The sequence below is a fragment of the Equus caballus genome, chromosome 15 (assembly GCF_041296265.1).
Source record: "Equus caballus isolate H_3958 breed thoroughbred chromosome 15, TB-T2T, whole genome shotgun sequence".
NCBI classification, from domain to species: Eukaryota; Metazoa; Chordata; class Mammalia; order Perissodactyla; family Equidae; genus Equus; species Equus caballus.
In genome coordinates this window covers 33,118,055-33,144,060 of record NC_091698.1, presented here as the reverse complement: position 1 = coordinate 33,144,060, position 26,006 = coordinate 33,118,055, and the positions used below count along the sequence as shown (strand labels likewise).

At 48.2% G+C, this 26,006-nt stretch overlaps 1 protein-coding gene across 3 annotated transcripts; it reads left to right on the top strand.

Annotated features, from left to right (window-relative positions):
• Positions 1 to 3,190: 3,190 nt before the first annotated feature.
• THNSL2 (threonine synthase like 2) lies at positions 3,191 to 21,427 on the top strand. Of its 3 annotated transcripts, none has more exons than XM_023618763.2 (9): positions 3,191 to 3,320; positions 6,984 to 7,218; positions 8,477 to 8,671; positions 9,081 to 9,233; positions 12,077 to 12,307; positions 15,841 to 15,989; positions 16,096 to 16,221; positions 18,329 to 18,480; positions 18,893 to 21,427. In XM_023618763.2, the coding sequence occupies exons 2-9, from the start codon at positions 6,996 to 6,998 to the stop codon at positions 19,116 to 19,118; spliced, it is 1,455 nt and encodes a 484-aa protein (XP_023474531.2). In that variant the 5' UTR covers positions 3,191 to 3,320; positions 6,984 to 6,995; the 3' UTR covers positions 19,119 to 21,427. The 3 variants fall into 3 exon arrangements, with proteins under 3 accessions (XP_023474531.2, XP_023474532.2, XP_070092303.1); XM_023618764.2 differs by having other exon boundaries at positions 3,265 to 3,529; XM_070236202.1 differs by lacking the exon at positions 3,191 to 3,320 and adding an exon at positions 3,702 to 4,550.
• Positions 21,428 to 26,006: the final 4,579 nt, after the last annotated feature.

Here is a 26,006-nt window from a genome sequence, read left to right as displayed (position 1 = left end):
AAATAATATTCTGTTGTATGGATATACCACATTTTGTTTATCCATTCATCAGTTAATGGACATGTGGTTGTTTCCATCTTGCAGTTACTATGAATAATTTGTGTACAAGATTTTGTATGAAGGTATGCTTTCAATTTTCTCAGGTATGCACCTCAGAATGGAATTGCTGGGTCATCTGATAACCCTATGTTTAACATTTTAAGGGACTGCCAAACGGTTTTCCAAAGTGGCTGCACCAGTTTACATTCCCACCAGCAATGGGTCCTGGTGTGTGTAGGAGGGTTCCAATTACTCCACATCCTCACCAACATAGTCTTTTTGATTCTAGCCATCCTAGTGGGTGTGAAGTGGTATCTCATTATGGTTTTGATACATATTTACCTAATGACTAATGGTGCTGAACACCTTTTTATGTGTTTATAGGCCATTTGTATATCTTCTTCGGAGAAATGTCTATTTAAATATTTTGCCCAATTTTAAATTAGGCTGTCTTTTTATTATCAAATTGTAAGAGCTTTTTACGTATTCTGGATACTTGACTCATCAAATACATGATTTGAAATATTTTCTTCCATTCTGTAGGTTGTCTTTTCACTTTCTTAATAGTGCCTTTGATGCATTAAAGTTTTTAATTTTTATGAAGTCCAATTTGTCTATTTTTTTTTAGTTGCACATAATTTTGTTGTCATATCTAAGAAGCCATTCTTAATCCATGGTCACAAAGATTTACACCCATGTTTTCTTCTAAGATTTTCATAGTTTAAGTTCTCACATTTAGGTCTTTGATCCATTTTGAGCTAATTTTTGTGTATGGTGTGAAATAGGGGTCCAAATTCACTGATTTGCATGTGGCTGTCCAGCTGCCCCATCATCATTTCTTGAAAGACTCTTTCTCCATTGAATGGTCTTGGCATCCTTGTTAAAAACCCATTGACCACACGTGTATAAGTTTGTCTCTGGACTCTCAGTTCGATTCTGTTAATCTGTACATCTACCCTTATCAGCACCACACTGTCTTGATTACTATAGCTTTGTACTAAGTTATAAACTCAGGAAGTGTAAGTCTTCCAACTTTGTTCATCTTTTACAAGGTTATTTTGGCTGTTCTGGGTCCCTTGAATTTCCAGAAAAATTTTAGGATCAACTTGTCCATTTCTGTAAAAAAGGCAATTAAAATGATGCCAGTCAAGTTTTGCTTGATAATTTAAGACTCTTTATTTGGAACCCTTAGTTACAGAGTCAGAAACTCAGAGTGACCTGAGGGTGATTCCGAGAACTTGAGCTTAAATATTACCCCATCTCCTCAAAAAACCACCACATACATTGAGCGAAACGATCAATCGTGGATTTAGAAGGTAAAAATTGCTCAGGGACAACAGGCGTGTCCTGACTCTGAATGTCATCTTCTCTCCCCTCTGCCTTGCTATCCTTGCCCAGTTTGGACGCTAGAAAAACCCAGAGTGTTGGGCCTCCACATGGCTGGAGGGCTTCTGGCAGGTCACTTTGTCCTCCAGCAGTCCAGGCCCTGTGTGCTTTCTAATCCTTAGGAGGGCTCTGTCCCTAACGCCTACATCCCAGTGCATGAAGAGCACGGTAACACAGTCTTGTAGGTACCTCCCTGAAAAGGCTTTGAAGGGACACACAAAAGCCACAACACTCCAAGGACCCTGGGGCTCTGCTTTGCAGCTCATCGGCTTCAAAGCCAGAAACTACTAAGCACTCTAATCCATAAGGTCAAAACGCAAAAATAAAAATAAAATAAAAGCAATTTTTAATCTTATAAAAATTAAATGTTGATCTAGTGTAGAAGTCTCAAAGAACTCTACATTCCCACCGCTCCTGCTTGGCACCCAGAATTCTGTCTTCGTCAGAGGGCGTGCAGAAAGTTTTATTTTTTGTAGCTGCGCTGTTCCAAATGTCCCGGGCAGGGATTCCTAATGAATGAAACTTCTGTTCTCTGAGCCTTTTGCTCCTCTCCTTTCTGAGGGAGTCAAATGACAATTCACGGAAGAGCTGCTGGCCTCTCCTCCTGCTCACAGGATCTTGAAGAAGTCCTGCAGGCCTCTGTGAGTCTGGCAAGGTGCCTGGCTGGAGAACTCTGTGGAAGGTACTTTTGTCCTTGTGATGGTTTTTGAGACTCCATCCTGGTTGGTTTTGAGCACTGTAAGAAACACTGCTGCATGGCATTTTTGCCACGGGCCTCAGTTTCCCTGGCCTTTGAGTGATTAAGCGTACTTGATGCAGAGGCTGGAGACCCTGTGGGGGTCTGGCCTATATCACTCTCTGGGAATGGCCCCCTTGGCCTGGGTGTGAACTCCATGACAATAATCCATTAGCTGAGCAGCGACCAATCAGACTCTTTCTTCCAGAATCTGAGACCCACCCAGACTGGAGTCAGTAAAGGGAGGGTGCATGGACTCGTGTGGACATGTCAAAAGGGCACCATGTGTAGGCCAAAGTTTGGAGAGTAGGTAACTTGAGAAAGCAGAGACCACAGGTTTAGGAGAATGTCATAAATAAGGGGAAGGAAGGTGAACCCTCAACACCAGTGGGTAGCCATCCATGCCCTCTGTCCCCATGAAGCCCACCTGGGCCTGCTGCAGTGACCAGGTCCAGCCCAGAGGCACCAACTAAACCTCAGCCAGCATCTGTCCAGTCCTGCTCCTCAAACTTTGCCACCTCAGCGGGAGGGGACTCAAGAGGATGAATGTGAATCCGCGGGCATTTGGCCTATCTGGAGGACATTCTTTTTAAGCGTCTTGCTTTTTTTCTTTAAAATAAATTGGGGAGCCATTTGACGTTAGAATAGATCCATGTTTAATAAAAAGTGTTCTTCTAGAAAGAATTTTTGAGCTAAAACGATGTCATGTATCCCGTGTATTCTGAACTCCTAATGTGCTAGCCCTAGTTTGAGAGACAAGGAGTCTGTCCAGTGTCTGATTTTGCAGACGAGAAGCAAGAAGCCCCAAGCAGATAAGGGCCTTTCTTTTTCCACCTTGCTCTCAGTTTTCTACTCTGAAAAATAGGGTTATATGATATTTCCAGGGCTGCAATGAAGATTAAGAGACTGTGAATAAAGCACTTAGCAAAGTGCCTTAAAAACAGGCCGTGTGAGGAATAAATGGTCTCTCCCTCCTTATTCCCTTTCGCCCCCTCCTCCCCCTCTTCCCACGCCGCTCCTTCCGCCCTTGGCCTCCTCGCCCCGGGGCCCTTCTCATTCTCCCCCCGGAAGCCAGCGCCCCGCCCGCCGAGCCCAGCGCGCAAGTCCGGAGCCGGGCAGCCCCGCTGCGCGCCCAGCCGCCGCCGGCGCCCCGGACCCGGTAACCCCACCCGGCCCCGGCCCAGGCAGACCCCCGACCCTCGGGCCCAGGCCAGCCGATTCCGGGACGGGGGCTGGGGTTCCGCTGCTCGCTCGCCGCGGTGACCGCCCCACGCGTGCGGGGGCCCCGGCGGCCGAGACTTCCCGCGCGCTTCGGCCCCGGGTCCCTTCCCTGGGTCCCCTCCTGGCGATCGCGGCACCCTCCCCAGGGTAATCGGTAGCGCTATGTCTGAGCTCTTGAACTTCTCGCGGTTGCGCTCGACCCTGGCTTCAACGTGGTCGTGTCGGCCTCCTTGCCCCCTTTCTGCAACCTCTAGTTCGGGCGCTCAGACTTGGAGGACCCGGGAGGGTTGCGGTTGCCGATGTTTCGTACCTTCTGCAGGGTTTTTGCAGTTCTCGGAGAGCCCTGGAACTGAGAAGTCTGCGGTTCTCAGAGGCTGGGAGTGGAGCCTTACGCTGCAGACCTCATCAAAACCTTCTTGGCCCAGGGTCTGCCTAGCGGAGGACTGGTGCCCAGTGACCGTAGAGAGGCAGGCGCCTGCTTCGGGCCTGCAGGGACCTCCACCCAGAGGGGCGCAGTCTGCGATCAACGATCGGCGGCGGGGCTTTGGCCGCTGGGGTCCAAGTCCCCACCCTCCCCCCACGCCAAATCTCTTCACCTCTCTGAGCCACGCGGAGGAGCCCTTCCTGAAAGGTTTCCCGACCTTAGGACCGGCTCCTCTTTCCCTTGTTATTCATCCAGGTTGTCGGTCAGAGTTTTTCTGACATGTCTCCACTCTGAAATAGAGTCCAGAGGAGTCACAAGGGCAAATTATTAAATCTTGGGCGCCAGAGATCACTCCGTCCAGTTCCCGTCGGATGCTTGGAGCGCCCATACAACGGTCCAACAAAAGTGCTTGATTTTCTTCCTCGACCTCGCCACCTTCTGTGGCGGCTACTTCTGCTTCTAGACTGCTCTATTTGGTTTACCTTACACTGAACCTAGTGATAGTTATTCTCTGTAGCTCTTCCCTATCGGCCTGAGAATGCAGCCCATTGGGGTCATTGGACAGAACACGGGCCGTCCTTCCCCTGTGAAGCCAGCTGGGGGCTGCTTAGTGTGCTGTAATGATTAGTGCGGCCTTACACTGAATTGTGCAGAGCCCGGTGTCAGGCCCTCGCCTTTGTTCCTGGGCCGGTTTGTGCCCGTCCTCCTCAAAGTGGGGAACCCGCAAGAGAGCCCAGTGCCCAGGTGTGTTGTGGTCCCCGGCACCCAGGGACGCGCATTCTGCAGATGTTTTCTTTCACAGTCCCTTATAGCCCTGCCTGCCCCGCCCCTGCCCTCATGGCTTGGCAACTTTGGCAGGCCAGTTGTCTCCTTTCCTGTGGTCTGGTCCCCAGAAGTGGCCCGGCAGGATCTCCATCTTGTTACTTTAGGGTCTTAGGCAGTTTGCACTGCGTCTAACCCTTGCCACAGAATTTCAGAAATTCCTCCTCTTATTGAAGGCACTGCTGGCCCCTGGCCCCCTACCCCTGTTGTGTTCTGTGAAACACTGGGCCTGCTTCCTGCTGCAGTTGGCTTTTTTTTTTTTTTGCTGGGAAAGATTTGCCCTGAACTAACATCTGTTGCTGATCCTTCTCCTTTTTTCCCCTCCTCAAAGCACCAGTACGTAGTTGAATATTCTAGGTGTAAGTCCTTCTAGTTCTTCTGTGTGAGCCACCACCACAGCATGGCTACTGGCAGATGAGTGGTGTGTTTCCACGCCCAGGAACCAAACCCTGGCTGCTGAAGTCGTGGGAGTGCTGAACTCTAACCATTAGGCCCTCAGGGCTGGCTCTGCAGTTGGCTTTTGAAGTTACCCTGATTTAATTTCTTTGACAGACACCCCTATTCAGGCTGACCATATGTCCCAGGGTTGCCTGAGACAGGTCTGGCTTTACACATTGTCCCAGCATAATTATTAGTAGTATCCACTTTTGCTTTTAAAAGATTCATGACTTGGACAATCAAACTTGTCTCTGGCGTCAGCTTAGAAAAAAGAAGCAATTGTAAAACAAAAGGAGACTGTTTGTTTAGGGTCTTAGAATTGCAGTTCTGGGAACATGGGTTCCAGCAGCAGCCAAAAAAGTGTCTCCTTGAGGAGTAAAAGTAAGTTTTTATTAGCAAAAAAAGAGAGCCCAGAACAGTTACCTCAGTTTTTTGTTGGGGAGGGAAAATTTGTTACAGTTTCTTGGCTTACTCAAGGACGTCTTGTTGCTGTCAGAAAAAGTATATTTTCACACAGTCCTTCAGAAAGGCCTTTCTCAGCAATAACTCCCTTTTGGCAAGTCAGCAAGTTCAGCACAATTTCGTATTTTTAACAAGACGGAGTCCAGAGTACCAAATGGAGTCACTGTTGTCTCCTTGTTCCACACTGTCTCTAAGTTGGGTGCTCTTGTATTTGTAGGCGTGGGAGTGGCACACGGCAGCCCACGTAGCACTCGCAATGGGTTCAGAGGTGTTAGAGCCACAGCTTAGGAAACCAGAATTCCTCCAGGTCAAGGCTAGCTCATACACTTTCTTATAGGGGAAAGCTTCCCCAAGAGGGCAGGGGTTCCCCTCTGGCCCTGACACAGAAACAAGTCCAAGCTGGTTCTGAGAGCTACGTCTAGTCAAATTCGTCCCAAGAGGTGCTTTAAAGTCGGAGCTCCCAGAATTCATAGCCATGATCCAGAGAAAGGTGTTCAGAGCTCAAGTCCAGCTCCTTGACATGGCACCTGGCTCCTAGGAACCTAATTGTTGTGGAACTGTGACCAAAGTTAGATTTAGGGTGCCCTGGACACCTCCCCCACCCCAGTCAGAGAGCTCTGTGTCCACACAGGGCCAATTAGCCGTGGCTGGACAGTATTAAGGGTAATATGTGTCAGCACTTGTAACTATTCTTCTAGGATTAGGCTGAAGGGAGGGCACTGGTTTTCAACTAGGATGACCAACTGTCCTAGTTTGCCTGGGACTGAGGAGTTACCTGGGACATGAGTCTTTCAGTTTTAAAACTAAGAAAGTCCCAGGCAAACTGGGATGAGTTGACCCCCCATTCTTAACCCTGGCTGCACATTAGACTCGCGTGAGGAGCCTCTTGTTTAGAGATTCTAATTCAATTGACCCACGTAGGGTCCCAGGTAGGAGTATTTTTTTAAAGCTCCCAAGTTGATTCCAACAAACGATCAGAATTGGGAACCACGAGATTATAGGCAATGTTGCTAAACACTGAAGGTGGTTATTTTTTGAGCAGAAGTGGACTCAAACATGTCCCAAAAGGGTGTATGACCAAGTATAGCAGTCATCTGCTTATCAAGAGGGATATCAAAATGGTGGTTGCCTGTTATTGCTATTTCCCCACCCAAGGCCTTCTTTCTCACCAGTGAGGACCAAGCTTTCTCCTTTCCTGGCTTGCTCTGGTAGACCCTGTCCCAAGGTAGTAGGTCAATGGAATTGCCTCATTTTGATTGAAGGGGGTCACGATTTACAGAGTCCCACGTGAAACTGGCACGAGACTTGAGGCAGGGCTCCAGGCTCCCAGTCTGGGGCACTCACCCCAATGAGTGATGGTTCAAGAGCTAGCTGAGGGAGCTGTGTATACATCAGCTTTGCCTACGGGATGCTGGAGCTTGAGACCAGGTGCCTCTGGGACTGTCCCCTCTGCAGGCCCCCAGGATCATGTGGTACATCAGCACTCGGGGGATGACCCCACGGGTCGACTTTGAGGGGGCCCTCTTCTCTGGCTATGCACCCGACGGGGGCCTCTTCATGCCTGAGGAGCTCCCACAGCTGTGCAGAGAGACCCTGCGTCAGTGGAGTGTGCTCTCCTACCCTAGCCTGGTGAAGGAGCTGTGCGCCCTCTTCATTGGCCCTGAGCTCATTCCAAGAGATGACTTAAATGGTGAGCACCCTCCCCCTCCCACCCCTGCCAGCCTAGCCCCTCCCCTCCCCTCCCCCTCCCACCCCTGCCAGCCTAGCCCGCCACGGAGTTGCAAATTCATTACCCAATCCCTAGGAGATCTTTAGTCACATTTCCCAAACTTTGGGTTTTTTCCCAGGCTCTGGAATTCCAGAATCAGAAATATCCCCAAAGAGTTCATCTATTCCAGCTCCCACCTCCAGCGAAATGAATACCGAAATGATCTGCAGAAAGTTTTTTTCCTTTAGTTTATTTTTAATACACCTTTTCAAGCCTCCAGCTTGAATGTTGGGATTTTTCTTCCTGCATATTAAGCTCCCAGACCGTCAGTTTGCTGTTTTATTTCCTTGAATGGTGATTCCAGCAGGAACTTTGAGAGTGTCCTGGACTAGCTTGTTTCACACTGTAATGTGCCTGTGGATTGGGGGGATCTCGTTAAAATGCAAATTCTGATTCAATAGGTCTGGAGTGGGCCTGAGAATTCTGCATTCCTATCAAGTGTCCAGATGATGCTAGTCCTGGTGGTCCCTGGGCCAAATATATGATATAATCCATAATGTAATGGTGAGAGTTTGAGGCTGGGAAGGAGAAGACGACCACTCAAAATGCGGTCCAAAGACCAGCACTGATGTCATTACCTAGGTGCTTATTAGAATTCTCAGACTCCTTCAGACCTACTGAACCAGAATCTGCATTTTAAGGTCCCAGGTGACTGGTTTGCCAATTAAAGTTTGCGAAGCGCTGCTCTAGACTGTCCTGTCGTGGGTAGGATTGTGTGTAAACCATCCCAAGGTTCTGGGAGCACAGATGTGAGACTGAGTAATGCAAAAACAAACAAACCAAAAACAGCATCGTATCTTTAGGAAGGAAAATTAGAAGAGATGAGACATTGATTTGTTTGTCACATGACTTTAACTGAACCTCCATTGGAATTCATGCTCACAAGAAATCTAATGATGAAGAAGTTTATAAAGTGAAAAATGAAAGTCTTACAGTACCAGTTCTGCTCTCTGGGGGAATCACTATGAGGACTCTGAATAGTTTGGTGCATGTCTTTCCAGAGTTTTTTCTAGGAATATACAATTACATTCATACACAGTACCATTTAGGATAAAAATTTTTGGCCTTTTATCTGGTAGCTGGAGATAGAGAGGTCAAATTCAAAAGTGTAACGAGACTGAGAGAGAACTTTAGGGAAATATAATGCCTTTTACCTGCTGTCCAACCCCTCCCCTCGCAGATCTGATTGACCGAGGCTTCAGCAGATTCCGCCACAGGGAGGTGGTCCATCTGTCCAGGTTGAAGAACGGGCTGAACGTGTTGGAGCTGTGGCATGGGGTCACGTATGCGTTTAAGGACCTGTCCCTGAGCTGCACAGCACAGTTCCTGCAGTACTTCCTGGAGAAAAGGAAGAAGCATGTCACCGTGGTTGTGGGTGTGTGTTGTGGGCGTCAGCACTGGAGCCCCTTGTGTCCTGGTATCTACCTACAGGATGCTGTCTGTCAGGGATTGTGTTACCGGTTCTTCTAGAAATGGATTCTTAACCTTTTCTTGTGCCATGAACCCCTTTGACAGTCTGGTGGAAGCCATGGAACCTTCTCAGAATAATATTTTTAAATATATAAAATACGTAGGAGTGTGTGGTACCAAGTTCATAGATGCTCTGAGTTCTATCCACCGGTCTCTTGGAGGTTCATGGACCCCAGATTAAGTACTAGGTTCCTACCTTCTAAGTATCTGAAAGCAGATATTGCCTCATTTGGCAACAATGCTTGAGGGACCATTTCTTTCCTTTTCCATCTCCCTTGTTCTAAAGGGACGAGTTCTTCTTTCTTCCCATTCAGGAACATCTGGGGACACAGGGAGTGCTGCCATTGAGAGTGTTCAAGGGGCAAAGAACGTGGACATCATCGTTCTGCTGCCCAAGGGTCACTGCACGAAGATTCAGGAGCTCCAGATGACAACAGTGCTCAAGGAGAATGTCCATGTGTTTGGAGGTGAGTTCTGGCACAGAGGCTCCAGGGACAACATGGCCCTGCCTTGGGTGGGTCTGTTTTGGGAGATGGCCTGCAACAAAACAGGTCAATTGACTAGCTGACCATCCTTCCTCCTCCCCTTTCTCTCTCCCTCCCTTCCTTCATCAGTCCTGTTTTGAGGTTGGTATATGCCTTGGTTTAGCTCTGGGCAGGCTCTTGGCTACATAGTCTTGTAAACTATTGGAGATGACAGGTGCGCAAACCAATACTGACAGTACAACCTAGGAAGTGCAGGTTTAAAACTATACCCCAAAGAATGCCACCTCCATGCAGGTTCCACCTGCTGGGGCCGTGTATACAGGCAGCTATTTTGTCCCAGGGCAATGAGGTTTAGAGAGCACAAACATGCTAAATAATTATTTTAAGAGAACGTGTCGTTATTATTGACAGCTTGTGCCCTCCCTGACAACATAGTAAAGACTAAGCCATGCACTTGGTTAGCAGGTCTAAATATTTAAATTAGAAAGCTACTCAATGGCACTCATTGCTGGTGACAGCCCTTCCTGAGCCACATCTCGAATTGTAGCCTTCCATGCTTAGGGAAAAGCAAAAAATCATCTCCTTTAATGTCAGGCCATCTCTTCCGAATGGATTTAATCATTATGGAAATCAAGAGTGGAGAAAGACAGGAGTTTGAGTGGAAGCAGACATTTTTATTTCCCCCTTTCATACTCTGTAAGACTCCAGGTAGCCCCAAGGTAGGGGTCTTGGTGAGGTTTTTGTATGCTGTAGCCCTGGGTGAGCTGTCCAGGAGGCCTGGCTTGATTTGGTCACTCATCTGGCAGGGTAGCAAATGTGGGAGCAGAAGACATTTCTTCTACAACTGGCCTGGCCTCCTGGTATAATCCTATAGCAGATGTTTTTATATAACACCACTTTTGTCAGGGAGCAAAAGCACAGTGAAAACAAACCTTAGCCATGGGAGTAGCATGAATATCCTTTGTCCATTTGTTCAAGAGTGAGCAACAAGCCCCCCGTGCTCTTTTCTTTAGCGAGCACATACATATTCCAGTGAAAAAGTCATGGTTTAGCTAATGCAGGTGTCAGCAAAATCTTACACACTGGTCTTGGTAATTGCCCATGTTTGGCTGCATTTTTCTGCAGTCGTTGCAAGATTTTACGCACAATATTCAGGCTCCTGAGGGTCTCTTTTATACCCCAAGCAGCAAAATTGCTAGTTATGGATCTAGGACCATGTTTTCCTAGAATCAAAGCAGAGAATAGTTTTTTGTACCTCTGTCTTGCTGCCTACTCCCTTCTCCCTTCATACACGGATATAGTAAGGCTTTGACCTAAGGGCATGCATGGAAGCTCCATTCCTGACCGTGGGTTGGATAATGGTGCCCAGTTGCAAAATAGTGGCATAAAAGTGGGTGAGATGTGTGCAGTTTGTCAGAAATGTGTTATTGCTGGAGCTGAAGGGGTGTTTCTGTTTGCATGTGTTCTAAGCTTCAAGAAGATAAAGCAGCAGACTTTAAAGAAATTAGTTATTGTTTCTTAGCATCACTGTTCAAGTTCTTCCTTTGCTTTCTAGAATCTTCTGATTTGGTTTCAAGGAGGTGTATTAGTTCAGGAGCTAACAGTGAATATGTGTTGTTCCTTAGACTGGTGAGCTCAGAGAGTAGGGATGGGCACTGTTTTATAAAGTCATTAATTTCCATGTACATTGTGTACTTGGTTCTTCTTAAGCACGGAATAATCTGCACATGTTAATTATATATTATTTGGGATGTTTTTGGGTGCAAGTAATAGAAAATCCACCTCAGACCAGCTTGTACAAGAATGTTTTCCAGCTTATACAACTGAAAGTCCAGAGGTGGGGTGAGCTCCCCATTGGTTGACTCAACAGTGTCTTCAGGGACCCAGGTTCTTTGCATTCTCTGCTCCACCTTCCCCAATCCGAAGGCTCATTCCTTTTGTGGCATATGATAGTTACTGGAGGTAACCAAGTTTCTCTCTTCCTGTGATTCTCCCTTAAAAGCAGTGACTCTTTTCCTGGAACCCCAGCAAACATCCCCATGTGTGTGGATCTAGAGTCAATCCCCAGTGTTACTGCTGCCACACGGTAGTGCAGGGTGGAATGGATAACAACCTTAGTGCCTACTCTGGCACTTCCCCCAGTGAATCTTATCCCCTCTCCTCCAAGTTTGGATTCAGTGGAGAAATAGACCCAGGTTTCAGATAGATCAATAGTGGCTTGATTGCTGCTTGAGCTGGATTGGAGAATGCAATGTGGACCAGTAGCCAGTTCATCCATAAATTTACCCAACACTTCATCCAGCTCAGGGAGGAGAAGTCCTGCCCACGCCCATGGAGGAGCAGAGAGCAGAACACCCACCGTTGTGGCCTAAATGAGGGCAGAAGGGCAGAGCACAGGGCAACAGTGACTCTTTCCTCCCTAACCGCTAATAGAGGATCGTGGAGTAAAGGATCAGCCTCTCACCATGTCACAATCAGATAAACCATTCCTCCTTCTTCCCATAGAGTGGAGGAGGTAGGCATGGAGTACAAAAAGGAATTCTTTTCCCAATATCCCAAAGGTTGATACTTCATATCTTACTTTATATAATGGTAGAAACATTGGAAATATGACCATGAGAATATGAGACATGGTTTCTATCCTTGAGGAGCTTAATTGTGAGTCTAGGAAGCCAGGCCAAGCCACGTGAGAGTGAAGAAACCAAAGCCGAGCGAGGGTCCCAGCAGGATGGGCTCAGCCTGCAAGGGCCTTGTTGCAGGCGAGTGCTGACCACCTGGCGTTCTTTGTGCTCCTGATAGCTGCCCTCTCCCCTCTCTCCTGACAGTGGAGGGAAACAGCGATGAGCTTGACGAGCCCATCAAGGCCGTGTTTGCTGACGTGGCTTTTGTCAAGAAGCACAATCTGATGAGTCTGAATTCAATCAACTGGTCCCGGGTCCTCGTGCAAATGGCCCACCACTTCTTCGCTTACTTTCAGTGTGTGCCATCCTTAGACGCACACCCCCTGCCCCCCGTGGAGGTGGTTGTGCCAACGGGGGCCGCTGGGAACCTTGCAGGTAAGGAGACCTTGGGTGGAAATGGGCTTTCCAACCTGTGGCTGCAGTCCCTCCAGCTGCCCTTTAGCTGCAACTGTGAGAAGAAAGATTGAGTCCGAATTCTGAAGGTGATGGGAAACTACACAGAAGAAGCTCCCAGGAAGCTCCCCACTGATGCCCCGTGGGGACATCCCGGCCTCTTGCTGCAGGGGGAGAACGATGGGTTAACCATGATGCGCTCCGCCCGCCTGACCTGACCCTCGCTCAGCAGAGTGTGGAGAGATGAGGTCAAGGTTCCGTGCTGTGCCTGGCTGGCAGTGCCCCCTTCTAGAAATACAGACTTTACTCCCATCCTTGCCAGTGCCTGCTGTGAGGACAAGTGGCTCGTCTGGCACAGTGTGTCCCCACTCCTAGACGCACCACCCTGAGACTGTGTGAGGCAGCAAGAGCTCTGGGGTTCTGGCCCCAGTTCTGTCCTTTCCTCACTAAGTGGCTGTGGGGCGGACCCTGACACTCAACTCCTTAGCTATAAAAGGGAGATTGGACCACTTATCATCTCTCTCAGGACTGCTATGAGGCACAAATAAGATTCTTTATGTCTGTATGTGACCTTTGTAAGGGTAAAGTGCTGTATTGCCACATGGCAGTAAAATCGTTATCTGCGATAGTAATTAACATTTATCGAGCACTCATTTGTCAACCATCGGGCACTGCTCCAAGTGCTTTTCATGTCTTTAACTCATTTAGTCCTCACATGTGCCTATGAGGAGGATGGTACTATTATTTCCACTTTATAATGAGGAAACTGAGGCACAGAGAAGTTATTCAGCTTGTCTCTGGTTATACACCGGTCAATAGCGGAGCCAGAATTACAGCTCAGGCAGGCTGCTCCAGAGCCTGCGTCCTCGCCAGCTTGCTAGGCTGCCTCCTCATGGGAATTACCGTTTCTGATGGTTCTGTCAGTGGCATTGCTTCTCCTGGGCACCAAGATGGCTTAGGTGACACCAGGAAAGCATTGTAGTGGTCAGGAGTCTTCCTGACTTCTCCCACTAACACAGGGATGGAAAGAAAGGTGAGCTGGTAGTTAGGCAAGGATGACTCAGCCTTCTCACCACCTGTGGGATGAAGCCCACCACACTCCAGTGAATGACGCCACCTGGAGCCTGCTTGTGTCCCAAGGCCAACCACAGTGCCTGGCACAAAATAGACATTTGCAGAGAGTCCTCCTATTTGTCCCTGCTCCATCAAGAACTAGCTTTTGGGGCCAGCCCCGCAGCTGCATGGTTAAGTTCATGTGCTCTGCTTTGGCGGCCTGGGGTTCGCCGGTTCGGATCCTGGGTGCAGACCTACACACTGCTCATCAAGCCATGCTGTGCTGGCATCCCACAAAGAAGAACTAGAATGACCTGCAACTAGGATATGCAATTATGTACTGTGGCTTTGGGGAGAAAAGAAAAAAGAAAAGAGGAAGATTGGCAACAGATGTTAGCTCAGGGCCAATCTTCCTCACCAAAAAATAAATAAATAATGAAAATTAAAGAACTAGCTGTTGACCTTAATCCCATGGACCCTCCTGAGCCTCCACTCCTCCTCTGTCATATGACGATATCATGATGTTTACAAAAGGGTCAAGTAAAGTAAGAATGTGAAAGTGCTTTGCAAAATCAAGAGCAATATTAGGGTGGTCTGGTTATCCTTAACTCCCCTTGACTACTCACCAGAGAGAAACCATTCATAGAAGGTACAACCGTCCTAAACTACATTTCCTTTTTGGGCTCTCCATCTCTCAAGGGGAGGAATTTCCTGTTTGTTCCATGCAAACAGAAACTGCTGTTAGGGTGGACCAGTGGTGCCGCCCTGTCCTCCCTTGGTGCCTCTCCTGGAGATGCAGTCTGAAGGCGCTGGTTCTAGGACACTGAGTCAGGGGACAAGAGCATGTGCTCTGGACTTAGACAGACCGAGCGTGAATCCTTACTTTGCCACATAGCTGGACTTGGATGGGTCATTTCAGCTTCCCAGATGCAGATGATTTTCTCATCTGCAAATGTAGCAAGCATGTGACAGTGGGTGACAGTGGGTGGCACAGAGGACAGTATCGGAGGATGGTGGCATTCTCCTCCTCTTTCTTTCTTCTTTGTTTTGGTGACAGCTTTATTAGTATATGATTCACACACATACTATTCACCTGTTTAAGTATACAATTCAATAGTTTTTAGTATATTCACAGATTTGTGCAACCATCGCCAGAATAAATGTGAGAATATTTTCATCACCCTACAAGGAAACCTGGTTCTCATCACTCCCCATTTCCCGTCATCCTCCCACCAGCTCTAGACAACCACTGATCTACTACTTTGTCTGTATAGATTTGCCTATTCTGGACATTTCATATAAATGGAATCATGCAATATGTGGCCCCTTTGTCTAGCTTTTTCACATAGTATAATGTTTTCAAGGTTCGTCGTGTTCTAGCATGTATCAGTATTCATTCCTGTGTATGGTTGAATAATATTCCATTGGTGTATACCACCTTTGTTTATCTATTCATCAGTTAATGGACATTTGGATTGTTGCAATTTTTTAGGTATTATGAATAATGCTGCTATGAACATATGTGTGTAAGTTTTTGTGTGGACCTGTTTTCATTTTTCTTGAGTACGTATACCTAGGAATGGAATTTCTGGGTTATACGGTAACTCTATGCTTAACTTTTTGAGTAACTACCAGACTGTTTTCCAAAATGGCCACACCATTTTACATTCCCATCAGAAATGTGTGAGGGTTCCAATTTCTCCAAATCCTCACCAACACTTGTTATTATCTGGCTTTTTGATTCTAGCCATCCTAGTGGGTATGAAGTGGTGTGTCATTGTGATTTTCGTTTGTATTTTCCTGATGACTAATGCTATTGGGTATCTTTTATGAGCTCATTGGCCATTTGCATATCGTCTTTGGAGAAATGTTTAAGTCCTTTGCCCATTTTTTAATTGAGTTATTTGTATTTTTATTGTTGAGTTGTAAGAGTTCTTTATATATTCTGGATGCAGGTGCCTTATCAGCTATATGATTTACAAATTTTTTTTCCCATTCTGTGGCTTGCCTTTTCATTTTCCTTTTTTTTTTTAAGCTTTGCTTTCTTTGGTGAGGAAGATTGGCCCTGAGCTAACATATGTTGCCAGTCTTCCTCTTTTTTTTTTTTCTCCCCAAAGTCCCGGTACATAGCTGTATATCCTAATTGTAGGTCATTCTAGTTCTTCTATGTGGGATGCTGCCACAGCATAGTTTGATGAGCGGTGTGTGGGTCCGTGCCCAGGATCCAAACTGGTGAACCCGGGGCTGCAGAAGTGGAGCGTGCAAACTTGACCACTCGGCCACGGGGCTGGTCCCCTTGTCTTTTCATTTTCTTGATAGTGTCCTTTGAAGTACAAAATCTTCAAAAAGCACAAAAGTTTCTTAATTTTGATGAAGTCCAGTTTGTCTAGTTTTTCTTCTGTTGCTTGTGCTTTTGGTGCCACGTCTAAGAAACCATTGTTCTTCTCCTCTCTCGTCTTAAGCTGGGTGCATTGCTCAGAAGATGGGCCTGCCCATCCGCCTGGTTGTGGCAGTGAACCGCAATGACGTCATCCACAGGACTGTCCAGCGAGGAGACTTCTCTCTGTCCAAGGCTGTCAAACCAACCTTGGCATCAGCTATGGACATTCAGGTGGGACCTGTCGGGAGGTGTGCACGTCTGGCCCAGGTGTTGGTTGGGTGGGGACAGACAAGGGCTGAGGTCAGTGCGACTCCTGGGACCCTGCCTTTCTGCCCAGGTGCCCTACAACATGGAGAGGATCTTCTGGCTGCTCTCTGGCTCTGACAGCCAGGTGACAAGAGCCCTCATGGAGCAGTTTGAAAGGACCCAAAGTGTGAGTCTACCCAAGGACCTGCACAGCAAGGTGAGTCACCACCCACACACCATGGAGAAAGGAAAGGCTGCAGCCACAAGATCAGACATGGGGCTTGAAAAGCTGTTCGAGAGAAGGGGACACTTGCTTTCACTTTATATGGCTTCATTTATTGAATGAAGAGAGGCCGCAGAGAGTATTGGTTTAGAGTCATACAGGGCTCAACTCCAAGCCAGCTCTGTGACCTTGGACCAGTTTCTTAAACTCTGTGGCTCAATTTCCTCATCTGTAAAATGGGGATAATAAGAATGCCTACCTCATAGCATTGTTGAAGATTTAAGTCAAATAATACCCATGAAGTACTTTGTATACTACTGGAAAGATAGGGCTTGATATATTAAATATTATTTGTATTTATTGTTGTTCTTGATTTGATTTCCAGTATTAGCAACAACTGGAAACCACCTTGCCCATCCAGAATGAGCAGAGACCATTGTCCTGTTAGCTTTTTTTAAAGGAGAAGGAGAAATTTTCTCTCTTCAGAGTGGTAGGAATCCAGATGGGAGGGATTGCTGTTAATTTTAATGCCACCTGGTGATGGTCACTTATTTTATGTGAGAAAAAAAAGATTTCGTATGTTGAAGTTGCCTTTAATTTTCTCTACCACATTCCCACCAAGTGGTCATCCAGACTGTGTGTATCTCCAGTAACCAGAACCTCACTACCTCACATCAGTTTTTAAGCATTACAGAGTTCTTCGTGTTGAGCTAGAGTCTGCTCCGTCTAGTTTGTGCACTGGCGAGCAGTCTGATTCCCGTATTTGAAGAGGATTTTCACGTCCTCACTAAGCCTTCCTGGTTCTTTCAGTGATCCCTTACATGACATAATTTTGAATGGTCAATGCCCATCTTAATGGGTTGTTCCCAGAACTGGCTACAGTTCTCTGGGCTTAGCCGCGCATGCAGATTGGAGTGGAATTTCTGTCTTCTGGAGTCCATGCTTCTTTTGATGCAACCTGTCTTAGTCAGTTTGGACTGCTATATCAAAGTACCATGGACTGGGTGGCTTATAAACAACACAAATTTATTTCTCACGGTTCTGGAGGCTGGCTGTCTGAGATCAGGGTGCCGGCGTGGCTGGGATAGGGGAGGGCCCTTTTTCAAGTTGCAGATGGCCACCTTCTCGTGTGCTCACAAGGTGGAAAGAGATTTAGCCAGCTCTCTGGCCTCTTCTTATAAAGACACTAATCCCATCCGTGAGGGCTCCACCCTCATGACCTAATTACGTCCCAAAGGCCCCACCTTCAAATACCATCACCTTGGGATTAAGATTTCAACATGTGATTTTGGAGGGGGACACAAACTTTCAGACCATAACACAGCCAAAGATCAACTTATTTGGTTAATGGTTTCTTTTGACATCCACATTCCTTCTCCTCATGTAAATGAGGTGCTCCATGAAGACAGATACCATATCCCCCTGGCCAGGAACTGTGCTAGGTGCTAGAGATCCAAAGATAAATAAAATAGATTCATTGTCCTCTGTGAACCCTAATGGGACAGGTAACTATATAAACAATGTATAACTGAGTCCCTGCAGGGTGTTTGGGTCATCCAAAGCACACAGTATTTTCACAGAATGATCAAATTAACCATCCACAGTGTATTTTCACAGAATGATCAAATCAGCCATCCGCACCCAGGGGCGCTGAGAAGGGAGTCTTCGTTTGTCTGAGGGTAGTGGGGAGTTTTCCTGGAGGAGGAGCTACACGAGCTGGGTGGGACCCGACAGGAGGTGTTCCCACAGGCAGGGGGAGCACCAACAACAAAGTGCCAGGATTGTTTGAATGCCCTTAACCTTCTGTGTTCCCTCAAGTTGTCGAACAGGACTATGCACTAATTTGCTCATTCATTAGCTAAATCTAACTAAATTTATTGACCTGAAACTCAAACCTGTCCTTGCTCCAAGTTGAGTAAATCAGCTTAAACCTGGGAAACTTCAGATTTTTCTCTGAGCTGAATCTGAGCTGTTGATCTAAACATTTCATTTGAGTCTCTGGTGTTTATGTGGCTATGTTATGTGGTGGGTTTTTTTATCACCTTTTCCCCACTTTCCCCCCCACTCCAATTCCCATGCTTCTGACCCTGGGACCTGTCAGCTTTCAGAGGTGGTGACGTCTGAGTCGGTGTCGAATGAGACCATCACCCAGACCATGGGCCGCTGCTGGGAAGAGAACCAGTACTTGCTGTGCCCTCACTCGGCCGTGGCCGTGAGCTACCATTACCAGCAGACAGACGGGCAGCAGCCCAGGTATGGGCCGGGGGCACCTGGGTCACTGGGGGACCCTTTGACTTTCAGGGACCTTCCTCCTCTCCAAGCAGAGGAAATGCGAGTGTGAACAAATGTCTTTACTAAGCATGGTGGGTGTTGTGGCACGGTGCCCCAAGAACTGTGGTCCAAAAAGAGGGGGTGTGGTAGATGTCCCAGGGAACCACTGCCAGAGGTGGTGGTAGAGATGGGCCTCCAACGGGGGGAGCAATTTGTCCAGCAGAGTCATTGTAGAGGTGAGTTCAAGGCACCAAACATCTGTCTCTCTCCTCCGTGCCCCACCCTACCCCCACCTTCCCATGTCCCCTCTCCTCCCGCCTCCCCTTCTCCTTTCTGTACCTGTCCCTCTATTGTCTCCCGCCCTCTTGTTCCCACCTGCTCCACCCCCCCACAGCCCTCCCCGGTGTTGTCTGGCCCCCGCCTCTGCAGCCAAGTTCCCCGAAGCTGTCCTGGCTGCCGGGCTGACCCCAGAGACTCCCTTGGAGATCCTAGCCCTGGAGCACAAGGAGACACGTTGCACCCCAATGCGGAGGGGTGACGACTGGACACTGATGCTTCGGGACACAATTGAGGACCTCAGCCGGCAGTGGAGGGATCACTGCCTGAATGCCTGGGAATAGCCAGGCTGGAGTTGGCTTCCTTTGGGCTTCTGAGGCCAGGGAGGTGTGCCCTCTGAGCTGCTCTGTATACCTTCTCCCCGTTAAGAGTCTTGAGTTAAGAGGGTAGGAGCTTCTCAGGGGGTCTGAGCCAGCTGGTTTCACTCTGCCCCATGACTGCTCTGTGCTCTCGCGGTGGTGGTGTCCTCTGGTCGCTGGGGATGCCGGGTGGGGGGTGTGGATGATTGCTGGAGTGCGCCCCCACTGCCAGCTGGTGCAGGAGCATCACTGCTGCGTGTTAATGTTTCAGGGCCTGCAGACGAAGAGCCTTGGGCACAGAGTCGACCTCGCCTCCAGGGTTTAGGACCCCAGACCCTAAACCTGTGCAGGTGGGGGCTGCTCACTCCATTAACACAGGCCTGGGGCTCATGGTCTCCGAGCCTTAGTTTATCCCCAAGCCAGATCCAGAGGTCTTGGCCTGCCTTGTCAGAACTTCCACCCTGTTAGAATATTGGGAATCCCTGGAATAAAAGTGCATGTTCAGTGTGATGGTGACTCTGCGTGGCCTGTAGGCAGAGAATGGTGGCTGCCCAGTGGTGATGGTGGTGTTGTGGTATGTGGTCCATCCACCAGCTGCTCCAGACTGGCCCAGTGTTGAGGGGGGCAGCAGACAGAGCAGGCAGTGGGGCAGGTGGCAGGGGTGGTGGTGGCGCACAGCATCGAAGGGTGGTAGGATCACCAGATCCAGCCTGTGTGGAAAGCATGCACCTTAAAGTATACACTTGAGTCGAGTTACCCTGTTGCTCATATATTGGGTTCACCTGCTTTATTAAACCAGGGCATATGTCATACCAGCAAGAAGCAATGATCCCTCATCGACCACTAAATAAAGTCCAAGTGCCTCCATAATCACACTGCCCCAGAGAAATCAAATTGTTCTTTCCTCTGAAAGCATGACTCATGCTGTTCTCTCCCCATGACTTCAACCTTGCACTTGCCTCATGGAGAGTGTCCTTAGCTTTCTTAAAGTGTGCATTTCCTTCTACCTGTGTTTTTTTTTTTTTGAGAAAGAGTGGCCCTGAGCTAACATTTGTTGCCAATCTTCCTTTTTTTGCTTGAGGAAGGTTGTCGCTGAGCTAACATCTGTACCAATCTTCCTCTATTTTGTATGTGGGATGCCGCCACAGCATGGCTTGATGAGTGGTGTGTCGGTTTGCACCCAGGATTCAAACCAGTGAACTCTGGCCTCCAAAGCGGAGCACGCAAACTTAACCACTACTCTACAGGGCGGCCCTTCCTTCTATCCTGTTTTTTGTTTAGCCACATTAGACATTATCTCCCCATCTCAAAGCTTCTTGACGATAAGAACCATTGTTTCACACAATGGGCTGAAACATTTTGGATTTGCCCCTATTGATTAAAAATTTTTTAGTATGTTTTCCCAACATATGTATACTAAATTATGCATAAACTACACAGACCATAGGCTAAAATAGGAATGAAGGAATAATAATAAAACCTCTTTTCTCTACATACTCCAGTGGCTTGTCTTGTGGCCCATCTTTGGCAGTCCTGGCTGAGCACAGTGCCTGGTGTGTCCTGTAACCAGCTGGGAACCAGGGGTACAGCTCTGCTGTGATTATGTGTCTGCCCACACTGTGCAGTGCTTCTCAAAGAGTAGCTCTTGGGTTTCATCACAATGCACACTCCAGGCCCCTACCCCAGACCTTCAGAGGCCGCTCTCTGGGTGTGGGGTGGGCATCTGTATTTCTTGCAAATTCCCCAAGCAAGTCTTCTGCGCACTCTAAGTTGGAAAACCCTGGCCAGAGACTTTAAGTTTGCAAATAATTTTCTGGCACAGTGAGTGTGATTTATTTTCACAGGGGCATGCTGTATTCCTCCTACTGATTTCATGACCCAGTCCTGCGCTGTCCAATTCAGGAGCCACTAGCCATATGGGACTGTGGAGCACTTGAAATGTGAATAGTGTGACTAAGGAACCGAATTTTTGATTTAATTTAGTTTTAATTAATTTACATTTAAATTTCAAAACTATTATTGATTCAGTTAATGGAAAACTTTTAAAGTTGGAGAAATGCAGGTATGTGAATCTGCTTTTTCAGCTGTAAATTTTATGAAGTACAGATCAGTATTTCTGATGAAAATTTAGTGTTCTAAGTGAGATATGCCACAACTGTAAAATACATATCGGATTTCAAAGACTTGGAATGAAAAAGACATAAAATATCTCATTAACAATTTTATGTTGATTACATGTTGAAAGGATAGTATTGTGGTGTATTGGGTTAAATAAAATATATTTTCAAAATTAATTCCATCTGTTTCCTTTTCCTTTACAAGGACATTTACAGTTATATATGCGGCTCGCCTTGTGTTTCTCTGGACAGCAGCAATCTAGAGCTTAACCTTGGCTTTGTGGACACATGAACACACCGCACATAGCTGTGGTTTACTTGTATTACTGGGTTCAAATCCTGTGTGGATTGAGGGGGGCTTTAGACAAACATACTCACTCATGCCCTGGACACTGCGGGCCACTCTGGAAGGCAGGTGGGGCAGGCACAGCGTGGAGAGAGTTTGGGGCCACTAGAGGACGCTGCTGCTGCCACTCTGAAGGCTGCCCGTGAAAGGGCCTGGTGGGCATCTGGCCTCTGGAGCCCCCTTCCCCTGCCCTGAGGTGTAAAGGAGCTGGTCGCCTGGGTTGATCTCAGCTTGCCATCCCCACGTCAGAACACGCCAGCCTCACATCTCCATGGTGGTCAGGGACTGAAGGGAGAGCCTGGAGGGCATCCTCTTACCGGAAAATTTGACATTGCAGCATGTCATGCAGTACAAAGAGAGGAGGGCAAGGATGCTGGACATGCAGGAGGAGAGAAAGAGCACCTCTAAGAGAATGACTATGACCCTTAGAGACCACAGCTCTTGACATCTTCTGAGACCCTTTCATATCCACAGTAGCATACAGGATGGAGCCCCCAGGGACCGTCTATCCATTTGGCACAATGGCTCGATGCTTCGGCTTCACAATACATTTAGAGGCCCATGAAAAGATTTTAATTTCTTTTAAAAGAAATTAAAAGAAAGAAATGAATATATTCTTCTTTATACCAACACGGTAGTACAGTAGAATTTTAAATATTTTTTTGTGGAGGAAGAGGCCATGAAAACCAAAATGTCCAGGGCTAACAAAAATCCTAATGTGGCCCTGAGTGCACCTACTGTGTGCCAGGTCATACTTTACAAAAATTAATGAATTTAGTCCCGACAGCAACCTGTGAGGTAGGCATTACTGTTGTCTGCATGTTAGAGATGAGGAAACTGAGGCCCCGAGAGCTGAGGGAACTTGTTAGGGAGCAGAGAGGCTGTGGCTCGCACCCAGGTATGTGGCTACAAGTTCAGTGTGCAGTTTTCATCCCACCATGTCATATGAAGCCGGTCACCTTCTGCTGTGTCTGTCACTCTCCATCCTTTCCCAGGCCCTGTTCCTGCTTCTGGGTCCCCCTTCCTCTCCCTTCCATGGATGGTAATTAGGAGGCAGGGCTGTGCTTCTCCGGGAGGCCCACCAGGGGCTGCTGCAGCCCTGCTTTCCAGCTCTCTGTCCCGGCATTGCCCGGCATTCAGGGCCTGTGGCGGGCAGGGGGAGCCCCGGGTTCCTTGTCCTTTGCTGCCATAGTTCTAAGGGCCTCAGGGCAGTGTTGGGGTCACCGAGGTCACAAAAACCCCCACCCTCTGGATGGTTCAGAGACCTATCCAGCTCCGAGAGGCCACCACACCTGTGAGAGGGGGGCCCGGAATAAAGCCACTGGACACAGCACAGATGGACGTGAAACATGAACTACAGGATATCCTGGCCACAGGGAATCTTGGGTTGGGTGGAGGAGAAGGACAGGAGTGAGACGAAGTCTGAAGCAGCCCCCACCCCTGTGAACATACGCACAGGCACGCACCCATACACAGCCGGACACACATGCATGCACACACCTACATACACATCCCGCTTAATGGAAAAAGCAAGCATCCTGGTACCAAATGAAGTCAGAATCAGGCTGAAGTCGTCCTTTCTGAGTCATCTACTCGTTGGTGTGATCACAAACAAGCCATTTCATCTCTTTGAGCCTCAGTTTCCACATATGCTAATTACGATACTTACTCACTGGTTTGTTTTGAGGATTACATGAGATAAGGTATTTCCAAGTGCTAGGTAAATGTTCAAATGCCGTACAAATGGTTCTTATTATTAACACAATTATAGTCTGCACTGAACAATTTAGTACTTTTAAGTTATCTTGTATTTTTTACTAATTGCTTCCGGAATTAGTCTTATCTTGCCTGCGAGATTGCCTCTTCCTTGAGAACAAAGTTCTCCTATGGCCTCGCAGCGCTGGCACAGCTCGGGTGCAGCGTTGGAGCTGCGCTGGCCCAGCCAACATGCCCAGCAACAGGCTCTGCGAGGGTCACTGGGGGCGGAAGGTCATGGGTGAGTCAGGCGTGCCTTTATTGGCTGGTTAACAAGCCTTGTTAGTTTGCAAGGATGACAATGCTGGGATGATTCCCTTTCTTGAGCACCAATGATGGGCTGAGCCCTTTGTAAAGCATTTTCCAGACCTCTAATCCTCAAGAGGACTGTGTAAGAAAGTACTATTAGGATCTCTGTTTTAGAGATGCAGAAATGAAGCTCAGAGAGCTTAAGTAACTTGCCCGAGACCACCCAGCCAGTGAGTGGCAGAAGAGTGATGTGAGCTGGGTGTAGGCTCTGTGAGCTTAACCTCTGTGCTAGACCAGGAGAGGTGCTTTGGGCACAATGGCCGTCCAAGTCCTCTTCAAATCAGAGTCTGCAGTCTTCTGAAGGCTAGATGCGGGGATGGCCATGTCTGAGGGTGGAGGAGAAGAGAAGAGAGCCCATCAAGAGGAGAAGGGCCAGATGCCCTGAGAGGGGGCACAGAGCTGTACCTTTGCAGGGAGTTCTCCTCTGGCTCAGGCTCCTGCTCGGAACTGGATTCCTCACTGGGGTTGGCTGGCAGCAGGTGTCTGCTGAGTAGAGTGGGTGCTGCCATGGGAGGAGAGTGAAGTGAGAGTGGTTCTGTGGGATATGCAGCTATTGGCAGGGAGGCTTGGCCTGCTGGGCCCCACTGGAAAGACTCAGATTTAGATGGATGAAGCTGGGGAGTATTTGCTGAGTTGTCTGTGTCCCCAAATAACCAAAGGATGAGCAACACAGGGAGGGCAGGGCCATTAGCCTCCTGGAAAGAGGAGACTGCCGACTTCTCTCGGTCTTGCGCCCCGACTTTGCCCAAGAAAGCATCTTCCCAGACCCACCCTTTCAGTCCCCACCCATCAATTCATCCATTCCACAACCCAAGTGACTCCTGGGTGCCAGGAGCTGGGCAAATGCTGAGAGCGGGTGTGGTGACTTCCCCCCAAGTGCTGGGTGCTGTGTTGGAAACCAGGAGAGAGAAAAAGTAGGAAAAGATAGGGCTGGGGTTGACTTATGCAGAAAGATAAAAGTTTGTGACCACACCCTAGGGGCTGCCCCAAGGCTGTAAGTGACTCATAGTGGAGGCAGCCCTCCTGTGGCCCCCTCTTCCTGGTCCCACTCCCCCACCGACCCACGGTGTTGCAGTGATTGGTTTAGGGGCTGCTCCGCTACCACTTACACATTCCTTAAAGGCTGCTGCTGAATGCCCCATAAGCCAGGACCTAGCCCCCAAACCTAGTCTTCCCTGACTACGGCCTCAGGGAAAGGTTGATTGGGACAGAGCCAGCAGGAGGAGCTGCAGGAACCGGAGGAGGAGAGATGACCGGGCAGGAGAGGGTGGCGGTGGGGGTGGAGAAGGCTGGGCTGGGTCTCCAACCATCTCCTGGGTACCCAGGGGAACCTCCCAGGTTCAGGACTGTTTCCTTCTCCTCCTCAATGGTTTGGTCATCACAAAGATCTTTGGTAAGGAGGTGGAGGGACCTTCTGTCGCAGCAGAGGTGTCTTTGCAGCTGGGCAGGTGGCCTCCTTCTCCCTGAATGAATGCTCAGGAGCAAAGCAACCAAGGTCAAGGCTCTGTAAGAGCTCAAAGCTGAGAACTGAGGCAGGGCTCTGGTCGGTCAGGCCAAGATGACAACCTCTGGAGCCGCCCCTTGGTCTGGCCGCTAGGGGGAGCCACCGAGCGTCACCTCGAGCGCCTCCTCTCCTCTCGCTGCTTGGATCACTTTCTTTCTTCCACCATCCCTCAACCCCAAAGAGGGACAACCCTTGCTTGTAAAATGGGCTCAATTAAGGTGTTGAGAGTTCAGAAGGGTTGGGGCCCAGCTCTGTTCAGGGCTCCTGCAAATAAAGGACACTTCAAGTTTCATTCACCACCTTGCCTGCAACCTCAGGGCAAAGACGCCCTCCTAACTCTTCTCCAAGCCCAGGATGAGCCCAGCCAAGGCTTCATGTGGCCAGCAGAGGGCAGCAGAACACACCCAAAGTCCCTCTCCCTCCAAGGGTGACTGCCCCCCAGCCCTCTCCCACCCCCACAGGCATGCAGGTCTGACTTTGTTCTCGGGAATTAGAGCCCTCGAAGGTCAGCGCGGGGGACAGGGCCCCAAAGATTTTTTTCAGTTCATTGTTTCTCAAATTTAATACGGAGACCTCCGTCCTTTAAAAGTAGAAAAAAATATATCACAGGTGTTTCCAGTGTTGTCTTAGTTTTTGTTTTGTAATGAGGCTGCTCAAACAGGTACAAACATAAAACTCCCTATGAACTCCTTATACTGATAGATCCCATACAGGGATAAACGGAAATAAAATTCAAATTAAATGAGAGCAAATCTATAAACAAAGTCAATAAAATTCAAAGTAATCTCATTAATATATGTGATACCTCACGCGCTACTCTCCAATTTCTGGTGCCGAGCAAC